The sequence below is a fragment of the Somniosus microcephalus genome, chromosome 6 (genome assembly GCF_052327205.1).
Source record: "Somniosus microcephalus isolate GS21.2 chromosome 6, FLI_Smic_1.0, whole genome shotgun sequence".
Classification (NCBI taxonomy): Eukaryota; Metazoa; Chordata; class Chondrichthyes; order Squaliformes; family Somniosidae; genus Somniosus; species Somniosus microcephalus.
Genome location: NC_140992.1, coordinates 29788908 through 29814324, shown reverse-complemented (window position 1 = coordinate 29814324; position 25417 = coordinate 29788908). Strand labels below are relative to the sequence as shown.

Sequence of the window (25417 nt, the reverse complement as noted above, 5' to 3'; positions counted from 1 at the left end):
CCTTGTTTTCAAATCCACCCATAGCCTTACCCCTCCCTATCTCTGTAATCTCCTGCAGCCCTACAACCCTCTGAGATATCTGCGCTCCTCCAAATTCTGGCCTCTTGAGCATCCGTGATTTTAATTGCTCCACCATTGGTGGCCGTGCCTTCAGCTGCCTAGGCCCTAAGCTCTGGAATTCCCTCCCTAAACACTCCGGCTGGAATTTTCTGGGGTGTCAGCGTGCGGGATCGGTGGCGGGTCAGGTAGGAAAGTGTTTTTTGTGACCGGGTCGGGAACCCGCCACAATGTGCCTTTCCCAATGTCGGGTCTGTTAGCACTGAGCAGGCCCAACAGGCCGTGGCAGGCGACCCAATTAAACTCATTATAATGTCATTAACAAATCCTTAACAGGCTTTTTTAACTTACTTTTTAACTTTAACTTCATGGACACGGGAACCATGCTGTTCGGGGACCACGGTTGTCAACCTGAGGCGGGAGTTCAGTGGCCATTGCTCCAGCTGATTACGTGACGGCTTCAAATGAACAGTAAAACCTCCCACCTGACAGATCATCACTTTCCTCAGCCACAAGCCGTTTCTCAGTCCATTTCCAGCACAGATTCTGCAGGTTTTCCACTTTCCACTCTCCATCCAGTATCTCCTCATTGGAAGAACTCTCTCACCATTGACAAAATGTTTCTGTCATCTCTACTTCATCTGCCATCTATTCCATCAACATGGGTGCCCTTTATACTGTCTCACCTTGATCCTCAGAATCCAATCACGATCAATCCCAGCACCAGGCACACCAGCAGCACCAACAACACCAACCTTCTCCACAATCACCTGATGCTGCACAGGACAGAGAGCATCAGCACCCAAGCGCATTGCTGCTCAGGAGGCCAGGGATGGCCTCACCATGGCCAAATTTACTTCACTTGACACTTTACACCCTGGCTGCCACATGATGCGCCAGGTTGGTACCACCCCACACCAACATCATAAACCATCCCTACAATGTCCAAGCCATTACTTTCACAAGCACCACCATTGTGGAGGGTACCATTATGACTCACATTCACTGCAACTCACTAAGTCACTTCCAAAGGTGCACACACATCTGTCCAAGAACAGAAAGTGTTGAAAATAAAGGTTTCAATGTTTGACAGCACATTAACAGAAACTTTACATGAACATTGGATAAAACACCCAAGTGCTTACCCTTGTGTGTTGCTAGTTGGTATGTTTGGACTAAAATGAGGGTCAGGGTGAGGGGTGGCTAGTGAGATGGGGGATGTAATAATGTAGATAGAGAGAGTGGGATGGGGGGGTTGCAAGGTAAGTTGGTGTGAGTAAGGATGTGCAGGAGTAGGGTAAGGAAGGCGGAGTAATGGGGATGTGATGAGAGGCACAGCACGATGAAGGTGAGTGTGGCTTTGTACTAACGTTTCATGATATAATGAGATCATTGAAACGTTTGCACCACTGCACCCAGGTCCTCCTGACGACATCCCTGCTAGTGTCCTCCTGTGCACTGTGCAACAAGGCTGTGTTGGTCTCCTGGGGAGGTCTCTTCCATCTATGGGAAGGGAAGAGGACCTCCCTGCGTGCTGTGATTCCCTCCATAAGTATACGGAGGGAGTCAAGGGAGAGCCTGGGTGCAGCCCTGCACCTCTGTGCAGTCATTATCAGTGTTTGCAGCACTTCAATGCTGTAAAACACTGACCGCACAAATGTCAAAAGTAAAGTGGCCATGGTCCCTTTAAGGAAACCGGCTGATGACGCGTCATGATTGAGATCACCAGACCCGCTTCCTCTAATTGGCCCAGGAAACCCGCTGGGCAGGGCTTAACAAGCCCTACCAACGTAAATTCATTTTCCAGAGCGGGATGGAGCCAGCAGCGGGGCCGTGACTTGCCACTGACACCGCCCGCCCTGGACCCGCCGAAGTGAGCAAAATCCCAGCCAATGTCTCTCTACCCCACTGTCCTCCTTTAAGACGCTCCTTAAAACCTACCTCTTTGACCAAGCTTTTATCACCTTCCCTAATATCTCCTTATGTGGCTCGGTGTCAAATTTTGTTGATAACGCTCCGGTGAAGCACCTTGGGACGTTTTAATACTGATTTATTTACTTCTAGGTAAACACTGCGACCTGTACAAGGATCCCTGTGCCAATGTCAGCTGTCAGAATGGAGGCACCTGTACCAGCAAGGACCTAAATGTTACCTGTATTTGTGTACCTGGATTTGCAGGCAAGTAGCACAGAACAGTAAAATAACTAGCTCTAAGGCCACTTAACTCAGCCTTCTCATCAAAAGTCTGCTTTAAACTTTGCAAAGTATGTCACATGCTGAGTATTTACAAATATGAATTCCTGAACAGATGTAATGGGAAGGATTAATTGGCTATTACTAAGACAATAGTTAATTTAGTTTCCACCTAGGTTGCGTGGTTTTTTTCCAAGCACAATTCGCCCGAAATTGGCTAAACCAGCGCAAAAGATCGAGGAGTTTCAAGCGCAAATTGCATTCAGCACAAAGTGAGTTTCCGCGATCTTTTGTGCTGGTTTACAAAACATTGCATTAGAAAACGGCCCCACCCACAAATCCGGCCAGGATGAATTAATCACCATGGCGAGTTTCCGCTAATTGCACCTGCTTGCGGGCCGTCGAGGAGGCTCTTAAAATTAAGCTTTTTTTTTAGGCGCAAAGACACTAATAGGCACGTTTCAAAAGTTTTTAAATATTATTTTAATTTACTAATAAACTGATTAGCACCAATATAACTAGCAAATGATCCTGTATAGTTTTTTTTAAAGTCATTTTTAGTTATTTAAAATCAGGTTTCTCACAGGTGCTGGACTAGGCACTCCGATTAAAAATGCTTATTTTTTGTGATAAACCCATTTTCAGCTTTTTTAAACCAGCGCAAAAGATCGCAGAAACTCACTTTATGCTGAACACAATCTGCGCTTGAAACTCCTCGATCTTTTGCCGCTGATTTAGCCAATTTCGGGCGAATTGTGCTGAAAAAAACCACGCAATCTGGATGGAAACTAATTTGACTATTGTTTTAGTAATAGCCAATTAATCTTTCCCATTACATCTGTTCAGGAATTCATTTTTGTAAAATAAGTCCGCTGAATTTGTTTTAATAAAACTGTATCAGGTTACCACTTTTTATATGTCAAGGAATTTTTCTTTTACAAAATTTAAAAATAATTACATTCTAAAATGTTGCTCGATTGCACTGGTTCATGGCAGATTTTACAATGACTAAGTGTTACAAAGTAAAGTATTACAGCCCAGAAACAGGCCATTCGGCCCAACAGGTCCATGCCGGTGTTTATATTCGTCTCCTTTATGTTTTTTTTATTCGTTCATGGGATATGGGCGTCGCTGGCAAGGCCAGCATTTATTGCCCATCTCTGGTTGCCCTTGAGAAGGTGGTGGTGAGCCGCCTTCTTGAACCGCTGCAGTCCATGTGGTGATACTTCTTTGTAGCAGTTTGGTACGACTGAGTGTCTTGCTTGGCCATTTCAGAGGGGCAGTTATGAGTCAATCGCATTTGCTGTGGGTCTGGAGTCAAATATAGGCCAGACCAGGTAAGGACAGCAGATTTCCTTCCCTAAAGGACATTAGTGAACCAGATGGGTTTTTACCACAATCCAGTAGTTACATGGTCACCATTACTGATACTAGCTTTTTATTCAAAATTTATTTAATTATTTGATTTTAAATTCCCCAACTGCTGTGGTGGGATTTGAACTCATGTCCAGGCCTCTGGATTACTAGGCCAGTGACATAACCAGTATGCTACCGTTCTCAATCATTTTTTAATACAACATTTAAAAATAATAACATTCTAAAATGTTGCCCGATTGCACTGGTTCATGGCAGATTTTACAATTGCAAAGTATTAAAAAGTACTTACAGCCCAGAAACAGACCATTCGGCCCAACAGGTCCATGCCGGTGTTTATGCTCCACACGAGCCTCCTCCCACCCCTCTTCATCTCACCCCATCAACATATCCTTCTACGTTTGGCGATATGCAAACGAGTTTGAGTGGAAACGCGAGCAAAAAAAAAAGCACTTCTGAAAACTAGCGCAATTTTGAACGCAATTTGCGCCCAGATCACCGATTGCACCGAAAGCAGAAACCCTTGCCCATGATGTTCGTGTCATTTAAATCTATCGGCAGGCTCAATAGCAAGGCATCTACATAGCCTGCATCCTTTGACTTTCACCGTGCAAACTCAATGAATGTCTTGTTAAGGTTTTAGTGTCCAGAAGCTCTCAGATGACCGAGGTTGCTCCTAGAGTGTGATTCAGGTGTCAGGTGGTGTGCGCACAGAGGGGTGAATGACACATTATAGCCAGCCAATTAATTGGTAGTTTCTCGAGAAGATTTGTGTGTAGTTGCAGTGTTTAATTACTAGCGGCAGGAATTCTTGTTTTGTTTTATTGTGCTAATGGCATGGCAGCACTGTTATTATCAAATTTTGTGTAGTTAGACTCCTCCTGTGCCCTTTTCAGACATTCAGTGTATCTTAGAAGTGTTTAAAAGACATGATTGGGGATTTGGAAAACAATTTATTCCCCGGAACAAGATGTGGCTCATTTGCTTCAATGAGTGGTTCTACAGCAGTAATAGCTGTGCCTGGTCCTCATGTATTCAGTCCTTAGAGTAAGAGAGTACACTGTCATGAAGAAGTGCCCAGCAGGAAGCCCCACCTGGACACATTGCATGCAGGGTAATGCCCAGACAAGGGGAGAAATGAGATTGTAAAGGATTTCAGATCAAAGTTTGGATGTAGGGCTACACCTGAAATCTTGTTCTCTTTCAGAGGCCGACCGGCCTACTGTACAATTTCCATCATGACCTGTTTTTTTTAAATTTCAGATCAGGCATTCATGGGTTTTCTTGTCATTTGCGTAGGTCAAGCATTTCAATTCCAGTTGCTGTGACAGTAATTTTCAGTCGTTTGATTTCTGATTGAATATCTTACTTTCCTGCCAGCAGAAAAATATTGGTACACAGAAAAGTGTGAAATCAATGGAACTAAAATATTGCAGGTTCTACAATGGGCGGGCGCTCCGCTCCGCCCGGCAACTGCCCCGGAGGAGAGTTCGAAAATTACCCCTTTCTGTGTCACCATGGAGAATAATTCAGCAGAGAATGCTGGGCAGATTGTTTTCCTTGGTACCAGTCCAAACTCTGCCCAAAGTATCATCGCACCTACAGCCTGTGTGATTACCCGTAATGGTTAAAGAACATAAGAACAAAAGAAATAGGAGCAGGAGTAGGCCAATTGGCCCCTCGAGCCTGCTCCACCATTCAATAAGATCATGGCTGATCTGATCCTAACCTCAAATCTTCTATCACTGTGCATCCACCCGAACCCATGTGATCTCCCGGGAGAGGAGAAAAACCAGATAAAGACCCAATGGCCAATTTGGGAGAAAAAAATCTGGGAAATTCTTCTCCGACCCATCTAGGCGATCGATATTTTTCCAGGAGATCACTCTGTCCCTATATTTTCTACAGTACTTACCTTCTGTAAAGGCGATCTCCACCCCAGCCAGGAACAGGAATAAAACCATCTCCTGAAATCCAGCAGAATTAGAACACAGTAGGAGCAGAACCAGGCTACACGGCCCCTGGGCCCACTCCACTACCCACAGGACCATGACCATTCCGAACCTAGACTCATGTCCAATTTCCTGCCCGCTCCCCGTAACCCTTAATTCCCTTTACTTCTAGGAAACTATCTATTTCTGTTTTAAATTTATTTAATGATGTAGCTTCCACAGCTTTCTGGGGCAGCAAATTCCACAAACCTACCACCCTCTGAGTGAAGAAGTTTCTCCTCATCTCAGTTTTGAAAGAGCAGCCCCTTATTTTAAGATTATGCCCCCTAGTTCTAGTTTCACCCATCATTGGGAACATCCTCACCGCATCCACCCGATCAAGCCCCTTCACAATCTTATATGTTTCAATAAGATCGCCTCTCATTCTTCTGAACTCCAATGAGTAGAGTCCCAATCTACTCAACCTCTCCTCATATGACCACCCCCTCATCCCCGGGATTAACCGAGTGAACCTTCTTTGTACTGACTCGAGAGCAAGTATGTCTTTTCTTAAGTATGGACACTAAAACTGTATGCAGTATTCCAGGTGCGGTCTCACCAATACCTTGTACAACTGCAGCAATACCTCCCTGTTTTTATATTCCATCCCCCTAGCAATAAAAGCCAACATTCCATTGGCCTTCTTGATCACTTGCTGCACCTGCATACTAACTTTTTGAGTTTCGTGCACCAGGACCCCCAGATCCCTTTGTACTACAGTACTTTCCAGTTTCTTGCCATTAAGATAATAACTTGCTCTATGATTTTTCCTGCCAAAGTGCATAACCTCACACTTTCCAGTATTGTATTCCATCTGCCAAATCTCTGCCTATTTACTTAGCCTGTCTATGTCCTTTTGCAGGTTTTTTATGTCCTCCTCACTCACTACTTTCCGTCCCATCTTTGTATCATCTGCAAACTTTGATATGTTACACTCGGTCCCCTCCTACAAATCGTTAATATAGATTGTAAAGAGTTGGGGACCCAGCACTGACCCCTGCGGAACACCACTAGTTACTGGTTGCCAATCTGAGAATGAACCATTTATCCCAACTCTCTGCTTTCTGTTAGAGAGCCAATCCTCCACCCACGCCAGAATATTACCCCCAATCCTGTGATTTTTTATCTTGAGCAATAATCTTTTGTGTGGCACCTTGTCAAATGCCTTTTGGAAGTCTAAATACACTACGTCCACTGGTTCCCCTTTATCCACCCTGTATGTTACTTCCTCAAAAAACTCCAGCAAATTTGTCAAACATGACTTCCCCTTCATGAAACCATGCTGAGTTTGTCCTATTAAATTATGTTTATCCAAATGTCCCGTTACTGTCTCCTTAATAATGGACTCTAACATTTTACCAACCACAGATGTTAGGCTAACAGGTCTATAGTTTCCAGCCTTCTGCCTACTACCCTTTTTAAATAAGGGTGTTACATTAGCAGTTTTCCAATCTGCCGGGACCTTTGCTGAGTCCAGTGAGTTTTGGAAAATTATTACCAATGCATCCACAATCCCTACCGCTACTTCCCTCAAGACCCTAGGATGCAAGCCATCAGGTCCAGGGGATTTATCCACCTTGAGTCCCATTATTTTACCAAGTACCACTTCCTTAGTGATTTTAATCGTATTTAGTTCCTCCCCCCCTAGAGCCCCCTGTTTGTCCAGTGTTAGGATATTCTTAGTGTCCTCTACTGTAAAGACTGATACAAAATAATTGTTCAGTGTTTTTGCCATCTCCATGTTTCCCACCATTAATTTCCCAGTCTCATCCTCTAAGGGACCAACATTTACTTTAGCCACCCTTTTTCTTTTTATATAACTATAGAAACTTTTACTGTCTGTTTTTATATTTTTTGCTAATTTACTTTCATAATCTACCTTCCCTTTCTTAATCAATCTTTTAGTTATTTTTTGCTGTCTTTTAAAGACTTCCCAATCTTCCATCCTCCCACTAGATTTGGCTACCTTATATGCCCTTGTTTTTAGTCGGATACTATCCTTAATTACTTTACTTAGCCACAGATGGCTATCTTTTCTCTTACACCCTTTTTTCCTCAGTGGAATATATTTTTTTTGGAAGTTGTAAAATAACTCCTTAAATGTACACCACTGATCATGTACCGTCTTACCCTTTAATCTATTTTCCCAGTCCACTCTAATCAATTCCGCTCTCACACCTTCATAGTCTCCTTTATTCAAGCTCAGCACGCTTGTTTGAGATCCAACCTTCTCACCCTTTACTTGAATATGGAACTCAACCATGTTATGGTCACTCATTCCAAGGGGATCCTTTACTAGGACATTTTAAATTAATCCTGTCTCATTACACAGGACCAAATCTAAGGTTGCTTGCCCCCTGGTCGGTTCAGTTACATACTGCTCAAGAAACCCATCCCTAATACACTCAATGAACTCATCCTCAAGGCTGCTCTGCCCAATTTGATTTGTCCAGTTAATATGTAAATTAAAATCCCCCATAATTATAGCTGTTCCCTTATTACAAGCCTCAACTATTTCCTGATTAATACTCCGTCCAACAGAGTTGCAACTGTTCGGAGGCCTATAGACTACACCCACTAGTGTTTTTTTCCCCTTATTATTCCTTATCTCCACCCAAACTGTTTCACTATCCTGCTCCTTTGACCCAATATCATTTCTCTGTATTATAGTGATTCCTTCCTTTATTAACATAGCCACCCCACCTCCTCTCCCTTCCTGCCTGTCCTTCCTGATTGTTAAATAACCTGGTATGTTTAATTCCCAGTCATGGTCCCCTTGCAGCCATGTTTCTGTAATGGCCACAAGATCATACCCATATGTCGTTATTTGTGCCGTTAACTCATTCATTTTGTTACGAATGCTACGTGCATTCAGATAAAGAACTTTCAAATATGTTTTGTAACACTTAGTTCCTGTTTTTTCCCTTTTTAGTACTTTACTTTTTGCTCCATACCTTCTGTCCCTTCCTGACACATTCTGTTTTTTAATTCCCCCACTGCTACCTAAGTCTATGACCTTCTCTGTTGTCATTTCTATTATTTGCTCTCTAGAAACCTCCCCCCCACTAATTAGTTTAAAGCCCTCTCTACAGCCCTAGTTATATGATTCGCCAGGACTCTAGTCCCAGCACTGGCCAAGTGGAGTCCGTCCCAACGGAACAGCTCCCTCCTGTCCCAGTATTGGTGCCTGTGTCCCAAGAAGCAAAACCCATTTCTCCCACACCAGTCATTGAGCCACGCATTTAACTCTTTAATTTTATTTATCCTAGCCATATTCGCTCGTGGCTCAGGTAATAACCCAGAGATTATTACCCTTGAAGTTCTGTTTTTTAATTTGACCCCTAGCTGCTCATACTCCTTTAACAGAACCGTCTTCCTTGTCCTATCTACGTCGTTTGTACCAACATGGACCACAACAACTGGATCCTCCCCCTCCCACTCCAAGTTTCTTTCCAGCCCAGAAGAGATGTCCTTAACCCTCGCACCAGGTAGGCAACACAGCCTTCGGGACTCCCGCTCTTGACTGCAGAGAACCCTATCTATCCCCCTAATGATACTATCCCCTACCACTACAACATTTCTTTTTACTCCCTCCACTTGAATGGCCCCCTGTACCATGGTGCTGTGGCCAGGTTGCTCATCCTCCCTGCAGTCCCCGCTCCCGCCCTCACAGGGAGTAAGAACCTCGATCCTGCTGGACAAGAACAAGGGCTGCGTCTCCTTCAACACTACATCCTGGATCCCTGTACCTTCCTCACTCGTAGTCACACCGTCCTGTCCCTGACCACGGACTACATCTGCAGTAATTAACTTCATAGGTGTGACCATCTCCTGAAACAGAGTCCAGGAACTTCTCCCCCTCCCTGATGTGTCGCAGTGTCTGAAGCTCGGTCTCAAGCTCCATAACATGGAACTTGAGTTCCTCTAGCAGCAAACACTTGTCGCAGATGTAATCACCGTGAGCCTCAATGGGGACCACCGGCTCCCACATCTCGCAACAGTAACACATCACCTGCTCCATTCTATATAATGAATTAAATGTCTTATTATTAGTTATGAAGACCCTGCCCGGATATAGATGATAATGTCACACCACTATTCAAAGGACTTACCAACTTAAAGGTATAAAAGAGAAGAGAAGAAAACCAACCAACCAGCTGATCACCAACCTCCTCCTTGAATACTGTCTGTGGGGCCTGTTTGGTTGACTCATCTCGCTGCTCCGCCTCCGCAGTGTTGTCCAAGCCTGGGAGTGGGGAACAAAACAGAGCAAAAAACACACCCTCGCCTCCCACTTATCCGAATTCTCCCACTTAGCAAAACTCCAGCACCACTCAATGCACAAGGCACTCCGTGCACTGCACTAGCCCCTCCCCTTTTATACCCGGATTCTACTTCGGTTTAAACTGCCCAAGAGTTTAAAAAACCCTTAAAAAATTAAACTTACTTCAAATAATTGACTTCTTAACACACTAAAATTCACAAAATACACAAATGATTTTTCTCCCACTTAGCAAAACTCCAGCACCACTCAATGCACAAGGCACTCCGTGCATTGCACTAGCCCCTCCCCTTTTATACCCGGATTCTACTTCCGGTTTAAACTATCCAAGAGTTTAAAAAACCCTTAAAAAATTAAACTTACTTCAAATAATTGACTTCTTAACACACTAAAATTCACAAAATACACTTAAATGATTTTTCTCCCACTTAGCAAAACTCCAGCACCACTCAATGCACAAGGCACTCCGTGGACTGCACTAGCCCCTCCCCTTTTATACCCGGATTCTACTTCCGGTTTAAACTGCCCAAGAGTTTGAAAAACCCTTAAAAAATTAAACTTACTTCAAATAATTGACTTCTTAACACACTAAAATTCACAAAATACACTTAAATGATTTTTCTCCCACTTAGCAAAACTCCAGCACCACTCAATGCACAAGGCACTCCATTGTCAATGGGCAGAGAAGGGGGAAAGCTTTACTTTCCAAAATGTTCTTCCAAATTTAACCATGGCTCCTGTCGTTCTTATGTTTGTGCAGGTGAGATATGTGAGGCTGATATAAATGAGTGTGACAGTAATCCTTGCCATCACGGAGGGACATGCATGAACCAAGCAAATGGCTACACCTGCCACTGCCCACATGGCTGGGTTGGTATTAACTGCGATGTCCGTAAGTACTTCAGGCTTCTTGAATCCGTCACTTGTGATGTTGTTTCGCCCTCATCAGGAGTTGCACCTGTGGTCCTCTCCTTTGCCTGAGCACACGTTCATTCCAAAAGTCTTAAAATAATTGGTATCAAACACTTTTAAAGTAGGAGGACACTGACTCTTAGGGGGGAATTTTCCCAGCCCTGGGGAGGCGGATATGGAGGCGGGACTGCCGGGAAAATGGCAGAAACTGGGAGCGGGTACCAAACCCGCTCCCAACCCGCCTCCACGCCATCTTCCCAGGAGGCAGGTCCCCAACTCGCGCAGGGACCCATCTCCTCGAGGCGGGAAGGGGATTAGAGCCAATTAACTGCCTGTTAACAGGTAGTTAACAGGCAGTTTTGAGGCTTATCCCCATTTTACCCCTGCAAGTGCGGGCTTCCCGATGGCCACGAACCTCGCCAGGGTCAGCGAGGCAAGCAGTGGGTCTGCGGGGGTGAGAGGGGTTGAAAAGTCCGCTGTGGAGGTAGGTGATGGGTGCAAGTGTGGAGAGGTAAGTATGAGAGGTGAGTGTTAGAAAAAGTTTACTTACCTTTGCTTCTTCCTGCAGGCTTCGACCCTTGGGGATCCGGAGGTGCCTCATCTCAACGGCAGAGATGACAGAATGGCTGCTGCATTCTCCGATGCAACAGGCCATCTGATTTCTGCTAAGGAGAGAGGTTTTGGTGAGTCTTTGTGCAAGGGTTCACCTTAGAACAGAGATTGTCAGTGTTTGACAGCTTCTCAAAGCTGTCAAACGCTGACAATTCATCTGTCAAAAATTTTCGACAAATGAAACGACATACGCTGATGTCTTCTGTCACCGTTTCCCTTAATTGGCCGGCTGAGCCCGCAGGGCGGGCATAACAAGGTCAATCAAGGGAAAATAGTGTGGGTTGGCCGGACGTCGTTGGGGGCGGGACTGAAACCCGACAACCAGCAGCCCCGCCCCCAACGCGCCCACATTGACAAATAGTGTAAGAGTAGGAGCTTCGGTCTTAGCTCAACTAACACAGCAGCAAGGATTGTATGTTGCCCATGTTTGAGTACCTGCTTTTTTTCTTGTAATACAAACCTGGGATCAGCCAAGCACAGTTAGAGATGTCTTTATTATTTATTCCACAGGAAAGAATCACAAGCTCCAGAAAGTGTTGATAACTAATAATGATTTTTTGTTTCAATCTACAATTCTGGCTATTTTGCCCAGCTTCGATAAATTTCAGTGGGACAATCTTTTGCCCTCTTGTGATCCACCATACCAATCCCAAACTGCAGACGACATTGATCTTAAGCTCGATGCGATGAGAGATTTGGTCAGAATGGATGATCAAAAAAGGCACAAATGACAAAATGTGTTGACAAATCTTATAATGTTCTCTTAATACTGATAATTCTATTTCTTTTAGCACTAAAATCTCATTTTGCTGTGTTATTTATATTACGTAATTCAAATTATTGGATCATTCAAAAAAAAATTTGCACCAGAAGAAATTATCAGGGATAGACTGGAGGACTGTAGCTTTGCCTTGAATATCTACACCTTTTTTTGTGTAGACCTGGAATGGAAGTCTGATCGGATGGCGGAGAGTCTGAATAACATGCCCCGCCACTCCCTCTACATTATCATTGGAGCCCTCTGCGTGGCCTTTGTTCTGATGCTGATCATTTTGATCGTGGGGATCTGTCGCATTAGCCGCATCGAGTACCAGGGCTCTTCCAGACCATCTTATGAAGAATTCTACAACTGCAGGAGCATTGACAGTGAATTCAGCAGTGCGATAGCTTCGATCCGACATGCCAGGTATGGGTGTACAACATTATTCATCACCATGGTAACTTAAAAAATATTTCCCCCCCACTCCATGAAGAAAAGTTTACTCACTGTGACTGTTTGGTTGAGTACTGAAACAATCATGGACCTGGTTTAAAAATAACTCTGCATAAACCTTTTCCTTCATTACTGGTATTTAAGTCCACCTTTCTTTTAATTTTTAAACAGAGAAGCATAAACAGCACAGTCGTGCAATGTCACCAATGATTGCAGATAGGGTAAATCACAATACTCTTCTAGTCAGTCCCAGCGCTATCAATCTCAACATAATCTAAGTAAATTATAGTAAACATGAATATTTTTCATTTTTAGTGTGGGATGTTATGGTTTGCCCCCACCCGCCCTTGAACTCACCAAGTTTTCCCTTCCTTACTTGTTCTTGTCATAGTATGTGTCCTCACTTTCTGTCTTTGTTTCGTTGTTTTAGGTTTGGCAAGAAGGCCAGGCCAGCAATGTATGATGCAACCCCAGTGGCCTATGAAGATTACAGCCCTGATGATAAACCGCTGGTCACTTTAATTAAAACAAAAGATTTGTAAAGCACAGCTCATCTTTTATGGGTATAATAAAGGGAAGAAAAAGTATACACACACACACGTTAAATATTTTTAAGACAATGTACTGCTAAAACTTGCAAGAGATTTGCTTTATGAGCTAGATGGTCATTTTCTGGTAGTTGATCATACAAACCAATTTTATGCAGTATATTTCAATTGAAAAACATTTGTGTTTCTAAACTACTCGCTATGTTAATGAAATATATTTTCAATGTTGCTACTGACCTTAAAAATATTTATCTTATTAGATTGTGAACTATTTACAGAAACTATAAGAGCTCTAAGCTATAGAACCTGGTTGTTGGTATATTTGTGTTTTCCTGCCTCTGTGAAACAATAATGCACCATAGTTTGTAGGAATTTGGATTTTGTTTTTGATAGGTCATTTCTTTAACTAATTTTATTGAGAGAGTGGGTGACACAGAGGGTTGCAACACTGTCCTTTCACCTCTGGTACTTGAGTATGAGTTCTGGACTAAATACGGCGATTAATTTGTCCCCTGTGTAAACACTCAAATGGTCCAAAGTGAACCTCCCAGTGTCCAAAATACAAGACTGCCTGCAATTTGTCACAAGGTTGGCAGTCCCATTCAGAAAAGCCAGAAGGATGGCCAATGGGGAAATGAAAGTGTCACGGTGTTACAGTGCTCTCCTGCTTTACTCTACACCAAATAGAAACTGTACCAGACCCAAGAATTGATTCACATTGAATGCAAAAAAAAAGTGGGGAAATGTTCTGTTTCCCATTTAACCAGCTCTCTGTTGGGCTCAGTACCTCTTCCTTAACAGTTCCCTACTGATATAATCAGCACCCACTCTAAAGTTATTTTTGAAAAAACAGAAAAACAAAGAACGGTTCAAATTAATGCCATTTCTTTGAAACTGATTGATTGTTAAAAGGAATCCTGATGCTGAAATACCCCTTTAAATTATAATTATCAAAATCAGCTAGGATGTGTCTTGCTCAATGCTTAGATGGAAGCTTAATTTCTACATGCTATGGTACTTGTTTTAGTGAATTTACCGTAAAGAGGGAGTCTCGTCACCCAAACCTTTTTCGCAAAATCAGTTACAAATATTTGGTATCATTAAATATTTATTTCTGCAGAGATTTTCAACAACAAAAAAATCGCTTTTAAACAATGGGTCATCAAAACTTAGACAAGTTAGTGACCCTGATGATATAAAGGAGCTTATTAACATTACACACAAATGAAACAGAGGCAACCTGAATTAATGGCTATAGCACTACTGATATTAATTCAGCTCCCATCATAATACCAAGCTCAGCGACTCTTCCCAGCCACTTCCCCCACCAATAAAAACAGCACACAATGGTTAAACAAAAATATTCCCCCAAGATCAACATATGCAGAGTAGAATAAACAAAAGGAAATTAACTGGACAGTATTGTGTTCCTGGGGAGCTTTTAGTCAGGATGGATATGTAACAAACCCATGACCAACCTGCTCCAAAAGCTTCACTCTCACACTGCCAGGCAGGGAAGAAAGATGTTAATCTGTTTCCAAAGTAAAGCTTTGCAATATGGTTTACACATTATTATTATTTTAATAAATTAGAACTAATTCTATAAATTAGAATTGAAAAAAAAACAGAAGCACCAGGTGGGGCAATAACCTAATGTCTAATTTCCACATTCTGCTCTTTTATTACTAATCAGGTAAATTGCCTGCAAAATAGTTTACCCTTCAATATTAACGGAAAGCCCTTATAACTGTTTTAAAAAGAGGCAAGATTGCTGAGAGACTCACTCTTTAGATACCTAGATTTTAGTAATGCATATTGTACTGAAACATGAAGAGGCCTCTGAAATGTGATACTGCTGCGCATCCCTATTAAAGCTGCAATGAAGTTTAAGGAGTGACATTATACTCCTCAAGCAAAAGTATTTTATGTGCAAGTTGAACATTTTGGCATATGCTTCAGTTTTTCCTGCTAGGAATATGTTATTGTACTAATTGTGTGTTTTTTGTCGTTTTTTGCGCTTCTGTAGCTGGTATTTTTTTGTGGGGTGGTGGGGGGAGGGCTGTCCATCAATGTATTGAACTGTAATGTGTGTCTTGAATTTCAAAAAGTGCTCATTGGTCAACAGGGCTTGTTTGTGACAGAAACTGATTGTTTGATTTGCTCCATTAAAGTCATGCATCAAAGCTGTATGTTTAATGAAACAATAAAGCTCTTACACAAAAAAACACCCTATTAGCAATGCAAAGATCTCTGTGGTCTCAGTTCATTGTGTTTTTTAATTATTTAGATTAGATGATAAATCTTGCATACTTCTGGCACGAAACCTCATCCCCTGAGAGCACATATTGGCCGCGATTTTGCCGGTGCTTAGTGGGCGGGTTTGGAGGCGGGTCCGCTGTCAAAATTGAAATGATTGACCGAGTTGGGAACCCGCTCCGAACCCACCTCCATGTAAGTTTCCAAAGTGTCGGGTCTGCGATTTCAGAACAGACCCGACATCAAGCAGTGGGGGAGGTTATTTAAGATAGTTAAATGCTTGTTAAATGCTTGATAACTACTATTTTTCCAGCCTATTTCAATTTTACCACTTTTTTAATGGGGTTCATGTCGTTCGGAGATCACGTCAGGTTAGTAGGCCAGGTTCTCTGTGTCTCCCCATTGCTGTAAATAGGTGACAGCTGCAAAAGTGGTATAAAAGCTACCATTTCACAGCCTACAAGTGCCTACTCCTGTGTGTTGTCAGTTGGTATGATTGGACTAGGATGAGTGTGAGGGGTGGCTAGTGAGATGGGGAAGTGATAATGTAGATAGAGAGGGATGGGTGGAGGTGCAAGGTAAGTTGGTGTGAGTAAGGATGTGCAGGAGTACTGGAGGGAAGGCAGAGTGATGGGGATGTGGTGAGTGGCACAGCAGGATGAGATTGGGTGTGGATTTGCAGTAACGTTTCGTGATCTACTGAGATCAACAAAGGTTTGTGCCACTGCAGCCAGGTCATCCTGATCACATCCCTGCTTGTGCCCTCCTGTGTAATGTGCAACCAGGCTGCGTTGGTGTCCTGGGGAGGTCTCTTCCGCCCTTGGAAGGGAAGAGAATCTCCCTGCGTGCTGTGACTCCCTCCATAAGCATATGGAGGGAGTCATACGGGAGCCTGGGTGCAGCCGTTCACCTTTGTGCAGTGCTTGTCAGTGTTTGCAGCACCTCAATGTTGCAGAACACTGACAGCACAACTGCCAAAATCAATGTGGCCACGGTCCCTTTAAGGAAATGGCTGATGACGCATCACCAAATGACGTAATCAGACCCACTTCCTTTTAATTGGCCGGGAACCTCGCAGGGCGGGCTTAACAAGCCAAATCTACATAAAATCCTTTTCACAGAGTGGCTGGAGCCGGGACTGGGACTGGGACCCGCCAATGATCTCTTCCGCCGCGATCCCACCTCCGATGGCGAAATCACACACACACACACGATCTTTCATCCATCAATTTTAATGGGCAGGGATCTCTGGGCTGTGTGGATAAAATTTTTCAATATCCCACTGTCAATCACAGTGGGGTAGATTTATAATCGGGTGGCCGGCAAATAGTGGCAGCAGGACACCCAGTCCATTTTCAGGGCTGGGTGTCAGCTCTGGACTGGCACACTATTGTGCGGACTGGAGGCGTACCCGGCCGGGAAAGTAGTAGGTGCTGGGGTGGAGTGGGAGCGGGGTGCGTTACAATCACGGAGAACGGAGCTTGGGACAGCAGCAGCCCACTTTATTCTCATGGAGCCTGGAGGAGTACTCCTGCTCCCCCTAGACCCCAAAAAAGTAATTTTATCAATCACTTTTTTGAGTTTCTTCTACCATTCCGGTTTTACTGAGGAGCGTGCACTCTGCCCAGTAGGCAGTTAAAATGGCGACGGGGTATAGATTAACGAGGCTCCCGCCCGATTCAGGCAGGCACCTTGGCCACCAAATGGAAGGCCCTAGGAAATATGGCAGCAGAGCGGGAATGGGACGTTAAGTCTACCACTTCCATTTTGACCCTGCTATCGCCCCTTTCCTGCCGGGTGGAGGGAGTCCAAATCTCCCAGTTGGTTTTAGTAGAAGTATCAAATCAGCAATTCCAATTTTAATCATGTAGACAATGGAAATATGAGTTGCAGAATAGCTCACATAGAGCCCCTCAAACACAGACAACCCTACCTCACATGGAACTATGTTATTTACATAGAGTAGTTTTCCCATTACAAGGAGTAACATAATGTGTGATTATACTTAACTATAATTTTCCTAATTGTATCAAGAACCTGACATATTTTGACATTCCTACAAGAGCCTTCTGCAGCAATTTTTAGCATGTTCACAATTTGAAGCGAATGGCTCCAGTAATGATGTTTTCCAGAACTCCAATGTACAGCGAGTGTGATTTGAATCAACTGTGCACATCTGCCTGTTCCACAGTCGGCAGTGTGTATGGTGTGAGGTCATGCAAGCGACAGATTCCCACCTTCCCGCTCCGTTAGTGATGGTAAATAACCAGTGCAAATTACTTGACCTGAAGGGGTGCAGTGCCTTTGAGCAAAACAATATATATTAATGATCTAGACAAGGGAACTAGATGTAATATCTCCAAGTTTGCAGACGACACAAAGCTGGGTGGGCGTGTGTGCTGTGAGGAGGATGCCGAGAAACTCCAGGATGATTTGGACATGTTGGGTGATTGGGCAGAAGCATGGCAGATGCAATATAACGTGGATAAATGCGAGGTTATCCACTTTGGTGTCAAAAACAGGAAGGCAGATTATTATCTGAATGGCAATAGATTGGGAAAAGGGGAAGCACAACGAGACCTGGGTGTCCTTGTGCACCAGTCGCTGAAGGTAAGCATGCAGGTGCAGCAGGCGGTTAAGAAGGCAAATGGTATGTTGGCCTTCGTAGCAAGAGGGTTTGAGTACAGGAATAAGGATGTCTTGCTGCAGTTGTACAGGGCCTTGGTGAGACCACATCTTGAGTGTTGTGTGCAGTTTTGGTCGCCTTATCTGAGAAAGGATGTTCTTGCCATGGAAGGAGTTCAGCGAAGATTCACCAGGCTGATACCTGGGATGGCAGGAATGACGTATGAGGAGAGATTGGGCCGATTGGGCTTATACTCGCTGGAGTTTAGAAGAATGAGAGGGGATCTCATTGAAACTTATAAAATTCTGGCAGGACTGGACAGACTAGATGCAGGAAAAATGTTCCTGATGGTCGGGGAGTCCAGAACCAGGGGTCACAGTCTAAGGATAAGGGGTAAGCCATTTAGGACAGAAATGAGGAGGAATTTCTTCACCCAGAGAGTGGTGAACCTGTGGAATTCTCTACCACAGAAGGCAGTAGAGGCCAATTCATTAAATATATTCAAGAAGGAGTTGGATATATTTCTTAAGGCTAAAGGGATCAAGGGATATGGGGAAAAAACAAGGACAGGGTACTGAATTTGGATGATCAGCCATGATCGTATTGAATGGTGGAGCAGGCTCGAGGGGCCAAATGGCCTACTCCTGCTCCTATCTTCTATGTTTCTATGGGGGAGAAATTCGGTTGTTAGCGCCACCGATTAACGCCTAAAGAGGCCAAGAAGTGGGGTGCTAGCCAATTTCCGGGCGGGCGCAAGGCCTCCCCCCATATTGAGCATGCATTTAGCGCTGGCGCTAAATCTTAGCGCCCGCTCATGGGCGCAGGCTGATTATGACGTCATTTGAGTGTGCAACGCCTTTTGGGCGCCCCGGACCGGAAGTTCAGTGGCGCCCCCCTCCCTAGTGCCTGGCGCTAATAGTGACAGCTTACCTCGGCCTTACCAAGTCTCTCTCGGGCTGGAGGAGCGTTATTTAAAGGGGACTGGTGTGGTTTAAAAGCGGCAGCCATTTTTGGATCACAACTTCCTCGAGAGCTACAAAGAGTTGCTGAGCTGCACATTGAGAGCCATTTGACCACTGAGCCAGCGCAGGCAGACGATCTTCAGCCTTCTGACCATCACCTTGCTGTTGGTGAGCCTTGACAACGGGGAACCTTCCTGTGGGCACTTATTATGGGGGCTGCGTTGGAGGGGAACGTCCTGCTGCTGAATCATCTGGATAGGGCACTGAGACGCTGGGAGAGGGGGGCGGGCATGGCCAGACGGAGGAGGGCCAACAGACGTCGCCACAGCAGACCTTACGCTGACAGGGTTATCCGACAGCAGTTTTCCTACATGAACATGCTGGAGGAACAGTGTGTCAGAAGGCTGCGATTTAGAAAGGAGGTGGTGACTGAGCTGTGCCAGCTGCTTCAGCCAGATCTGCAGCCTCAGATAAGGTGCAGGACATCTCTGTCGGCGGCTGAGAAGATGGCTGCTGGCCTGAACTTCTACGCGAGCGGCTCTTCTCAGGCTGCGCGTCAGAGGCTGATCAGAAGTAGCTTCTAGGCCCCTCTCACGGAATGCTTGCTGCCATTCCAAGAACAGGAATGGAACCGATCTGATACCCCCAAGCCTGTGAAGGGCAAGATGCATGTAAATAGCAGGCATAGCCATTGTAAATGAAGAAAGTGTTTCATTACACAAAATGTAAACATGAGAAAGCTATGGCAACAGAAAGCAAAACTAATACACTGACACATAACTGCCTCTCACACCCGGGAGGCTGTCCAAAACATAAGTCACATTCCGACCATCTTCCTTGGCCTTGATTCCACTGCACCAACCAAAGCATCCAATGCCCCATCAGTGAGTCGTTCCGCCCTCTGCCTCACCCTTTCCATGTCTTGCTAGGCTGGTGCGCCACAGGTAGGCTCCCACCGCTTTGAAGGCCTACAAGGCAGTGAGTGTGTCTGGTGATGCCAATTGACCTGCCCCTTTAAGAGCTGGCCGGCGCTACTGTGTCTCGGGGAAAGTGATTATTCACAGCACCCTCGCTGCGCCCCGCCGCGGCGAAATTTGTTTGCGCCGCCGGGTTAGCGCCCTAAGAGTAGCATGCAGCGCCTGATTTAGCGCCGCAATCACCTTTAGGGGCGCTACAACCCAATATCGCGCTAGGTGACGCTAAATTGCGCCTGGCGCTAAACTTTGCGCATCGCCAGGACTAGCACCCCAAACGCGGCTATACCGAATTTCTAGGCCTATGTTTCTAAGACCCAATCCACCATTCTGGAATGGTACAAACATGTTTCACTAAAATACTAATTCAAATGTAATAGTCCCTGATTTATTTTTAAATGTCAGCTGACTTACCCAAGTGGCCCATGGTATTTCAGATGTTTCCAATCCTCCACTACAAGATTAACAAGAAAGTGACCCACTTGCCTGTGCTATGAGGCTATTTCGTCCTCCCAGAGCAACTTTTAGTATTCAAGTGCTGCCGTTGTATTTTAATAAGGATATGAATAATGATTAGAAACATAGAACATAGAAAAATACAAACAGGAGTAGGCCATTCGGCCCTTCGAGCCTGCTCCACCATTCAATATGATCATGGCTGATCCTCTATCTCAATACCATATATTCCCGCTCTCTCCCCATACCCCTTGATGCCTTTTGTGTCGAGAAATCTATCTATCTCCTTCTTAAATATATTCAGTGACTTGGCCCCCACAGCCTTCTGTGGTAGAGAATTCCACAGGTTCACCACTCTCTGAGTGAAGAAATTTCTCCTCAACTCAGTCCTAAATGTCCTACCCTGTATCCTAAGACTTTGACCCCTCGTTCTAGACCCCTCAGCCAGGGGAAACATCCTCCCTGCATCCAGTCTGTCTAGCCCTGTCAGAATTTTATACATTTCAATGAGATCCTCTCTCATTCTTCTAAACTCTAGTGAATACAGGCCTAGTCGATCCAATCTCTCCTCATACGACAGTCCTGCCATCCCAGGAATCAGTCTGGTGAACCTTCGCTGCACTCCCTCTATGGCAAGTCTATCCTTTCTTAGATTTGACAGCACATGATGAACCGACCCAGTGGCAGCTAACAGTCTGATCTAAAAAGTGAACTATTTATTATACGTTACTTTCAAAAATAAACTTTTAAAATGAATGCAGCCCCACAGTCCAACATTATGAAACTCTGCTGGTGGCACTGAGGCTTGCTGTGGGTGATCGCAGGTCGTGAAATCAGGCTAGCATGCCCAGCTCACAGCAGGCTTTGTCAGAGAAGACTTCCCACTGCGTTGTCAAATTTATGGCTTGAGTGGAACAACCCTTTCACTGTCCGCTGGCAGCGTTCAAGATTACACTGAGCTAAAATCTGTGCAACAACTAGCAACTGTGTTTTACATCTGCACTGGTGTCTGTGGACATTTAAGATTAATACTCAGCTCAGAACTCATTCCAATACTTCGTTGTTCCCTTTACAAAATTTACTGCATAATCCAGGTGCAGATCTGAAAGTGTTCATTCAAATGGCAGTCTGTAGCAGTGCAGTTTATTTTTAAAAGATCCAGTTGCCTTTTTGTTCTTTTTCTTTATCTCGCCGTTACTATCCCGCTTAATTTTACCAATATATGCAAATGCTAGCAGCACCTAGAAACTTGTCATGATACATCTCACTATTTTAGTTAGTCACCTTTTGATATATTTTGGGCACATTCAGACAGTATCCTCTCTCTAAAAATAAAATTCTGCTCATTTAGTTGCTTGAATAGGGGCATTAGTTCTGGAGCATTTGATTTTTCTGAAAATATTGACGGCTATCTGTCTTATTGAAGAAAAATCTGATTTCATGTCTTAAAAAAAGGTTTATTTTTCATTAAACCTAAACCTAACGTGGTCTTGAAATCCTATAATGTACTCTTACATTAATCAGTACTGCAGCACAGATGAGGAACACAGTTTTTTGCTTGTGTTCATCCTAAATTATTCATGTTATTCAACAATGTGACCAAGAAATGTGGAAAAAAATATTATAAGGGATCTCTCTGGTTCTTACCCATCAGGAGTGGAGTGGGCCTTTGGCATAGCGGTAGCATCCCCGCTGCTGGGCCAGAAGGCGTAGGGTTTCGAACCCCACTCCAGACAGTCCTGGCAAGTGGAGTCAGAGCTCCGGCTCTAAATTCTTGGTTGACATCCAGCGGGATACTTGCGTCTGTGGGTGTGGGTGGCCCCCCCTCGTATGGGTTGTGGGAGCTCGTAAAACCCTCCCATCATAGGACTAACCACCCTAATGGCTGGTACAAAGATGGTTACAGTCACAGAATGAGCATTAATCGCGGCCAGAAATCCTTCCACCACTTCATACAGTTCCCCAAAGGGAACAGTGTGAAGATACGTACGACGACGACCCATCAGGAAGGGGCGAAGGTGCATCTACTGGGTGGATAAGGGGGTGCGGCAACATCCCCAAATTACTTTGGCATGATGTGGACACCCTTCCCCTCTCCTCTCCACATCCCCAATGTCCCTTCAGCTCTTTATACCTGGTTGCATCTCTGGAAATGGGCCACCTTTGACGACTGTCCTATGGTCAGGCAGAGTTTTGATGAGCTGCCTCCTGATAGTAATCCACTGACATCTGCTGAGAAGTTTGCAGGTGCACATGTCAGATGAGAATAGGATTGGACTTGACTGCGATACCAACCCTGTTGAATCACCCGCTGAGACTTGGGGCTAGATTTTCCCAGCGGAGGCGGGTTCGCAGCGGGAGAGCTAGTTGGCAGGTTCCGGTCCTGCTCCCAGCTCCAGCCGCTCTGTGTAAACAATTTTGCGCTGATTGGGCTTGTTAAGCTGGCCATGTGCATTACCCGGCCCAATTACAGGGTGCGGGTTTGTTGAGATCCTCTGATCATGCGTTCGTTGCTGGACTACTTAAGGGGGCCATGTCCCCATTTGCTCTCCATTCTGATTTGAGGCTCCTGAGTGCTGCTGCTCTCCACGATGTCTGCAGAGAGACCAAAGGCTGCACCATGCTTCAACGATGACTCCCTCCATGTTCTTGTGGAGGGAGTCAGAGGACGCAAGGAGGTCCTATTCCCTGGTGTAAAGCTTTTGATTTCGACTGGCATTAAATTGATAGCAAGACCAATTCTTTTTAAACAATTTGGAATAAGTTTATTAAACATACAAACTCATGCAAGTTTATTAAATGTAAGAAGTCACACAACACCAGGTTATAGTCTAACAGTTTTATTTGAAATCACAAGCTTTCGGAGCGCTGCTCCTTCGTCAGGTGAAGTGGAGAGATGCATAAAGACACAGCTTATATAGTCAGAGAATAATGCCAGATGATTACAGGTAATCTTTCGAACTGCCATTTATCACACCTCGGCAGAGAGATAATCACAGCAATCAAAGGTGTGAATGGTGTCCAAACAGGTTAGTCAGGAAAACATTACATCAAAGAACAATGAGGTGGGGTCACAAGGGGTCAAATGTTGCAGATACTGGGGTCTGTATGAAAAACAAAAAACAGACAAAAAAACATTTTTTTGCTGGAAATCACAGCAGGTCCGGCCGCATCTGTGTAGAGAGAACAAGCCAACGATGACTCGAGTCTGGATGACCCTACATCAGGTGGAGTTACATGTAGCGTGACGTACCCAAGATCCCGGTTGAGGCCGTCCTCATGAGTGCGGAACTTGGCTATCAGTTTCTGCTCTACGATTTTGCATTGTCGTGTGTCTCGAAGGCTGCCTTGGAGAATGCTTACCCGAAGATCGGAGGCTGAATATCCTTGACTGCTGAAGTGTTCCCCGACTGGGAGGGAACACTCCTGCCTGGCGATTGTTGCGCGGTGTCCGTTCGTCCGTTGTCGCAGTGTCTGCATGGTCTCGCTGATGTACCATGCTCCGGGGCATCCTTTCCTGCAACGTATGAGGTAGACAACGTTGGCCGAGTCACATGAGTATGTACCATGTACCTGGTGGGTGGTGTCCTCACGTGTGATGATGGTATCTTTGATTGCTGTGATTATCTCTCTGCCAAGGTGTGATAAATGGCAGTTAGAAAGATTACTTGTAATCATCTGGCATTATTCTCTGACTATATAAACTGTGTCTTTATGCATCTCTCCACTTCACCTGATGAAGGAGCAGCGCTCCAAAAGCTTGTGATTTCAAATAAAACTGTTGGACTATAACCTGGTGTTGTGTGACTTCTTACATTTGTCCACCCCAGTCCAACACCGGCATCTCCACACCAAGTTTATTAAACACACACACTCATGCACATCAAAACAATAGCCTACTGGTATCCTATGACTCTACTCGATTACAACTCGTAAGGTAATGGGTTAGATTTACACAGACTGGTACTTTTCTGAGTTAGGCAATGCACGCAGCCTTTTTCCTTATTTCTTGGTCTGGTCTGTAGAGGCAGGGCTTCTTGTTCTTCCGTGTGGTCGTCGAGAGAGAGAGAGCCTTTGGTTCCTTGTTTTTATATCTTTTTAAAGTCCATTGTCTTCTAGTTTAAATTCTTAAGACGCCACGATTGGGTCTTAGATTCTGGCAGCTCTTGATTGGCTTTCCTTTGAACATGTGTCTGTCTGCAGTGGCTGGTGCCATTTCTTGCTTATTGTTTGTTGACACCTTTTAGTGGCTCTTGAGTTTCGATGGTGAGTTTCGATGTTGTCTCTGTGGGGGGTTATCCTGTTATGCAGGTTTCCTTTTTCAAGTTTCTCACTGTTGCCTTACCCAGGGGAAATCTATACACATCAAATTTATCTTTATCTTATTATATTAATAGTCTCGAGTCCACCACACATACAAAACATATGTTTTTATTCTTACACTGGGGATGGAAGGAGGAAACTTCCTCAGCAGACAAAGGCAGTCTGGCTGCAAATAGCTGAGGAGGTGAATGCAAAGTGTGTGTTTACTCGCACCTGGCTCCAATGTCGGAAGAGGTTCAATGATCTCCTGCGTTCAGGAAAAGTGAGTATAAAAGCACACTTACCTTCATTTTGCTGTGCCTGTCATCACATCCCCATCACTCTGCATTGCCAACCCTAGTCCTGCACATCCTAACTCACCCCAACATCCCTTGCACCGTCACCCATCCCTCTCTCCCCATGTACAGAATCACATCCCCATCTTACTATGCACCCCTCACACCCACCCTCAGTGTTATGCAATGACAACAACTAAGAACACAAAAGGAGGCAACTTGGTATTGGCAGCCCACTCCATCATAGCCTCCCTCTAAACATCTATCCTATCCATTCTTTACACTCATTCCATCACTCTCACTAAAACTGCACTTCTTTCCCTCATTGCAGGAAAAGAGAGCCCACAATAAGAGGGTATGAAC

At 44.6% G+C, this 25417-nt stretch overlaps 1 protein-coding gene across 1 annotated transcript in view; it reads left to right on the top strand.

The window, feature by feature from the left end:
* The window catches only part of dner (delta/notch-like EGF repeat containing), a 333612-nt gene extending 318185 nt beyond the window's left edge, over positions 1-15427 (top strand). The window contains exons 10-13 of the mRNA XM_085989907.1: positions 2122-2235; positions 10658-10789; positions 12361-12607; positions 13065-15427. Of these exons, the coding sequence (XP_085846033.1) occupies positions 2122-2235; positions 10658-10789; positions 12361-12607; positions 13065-13176 (605 nt within the window). The 3' untranslated portion in view covers positions 13177-15427. The remainder of the gene's footprint in view (positions 1-2121; positions 2236-10657; positions 10790-12360; positions 12608-13064) is intronic.
* The last annotated feature ends 9990 nt before the right edge of the window (positions 15428-25417 follow it).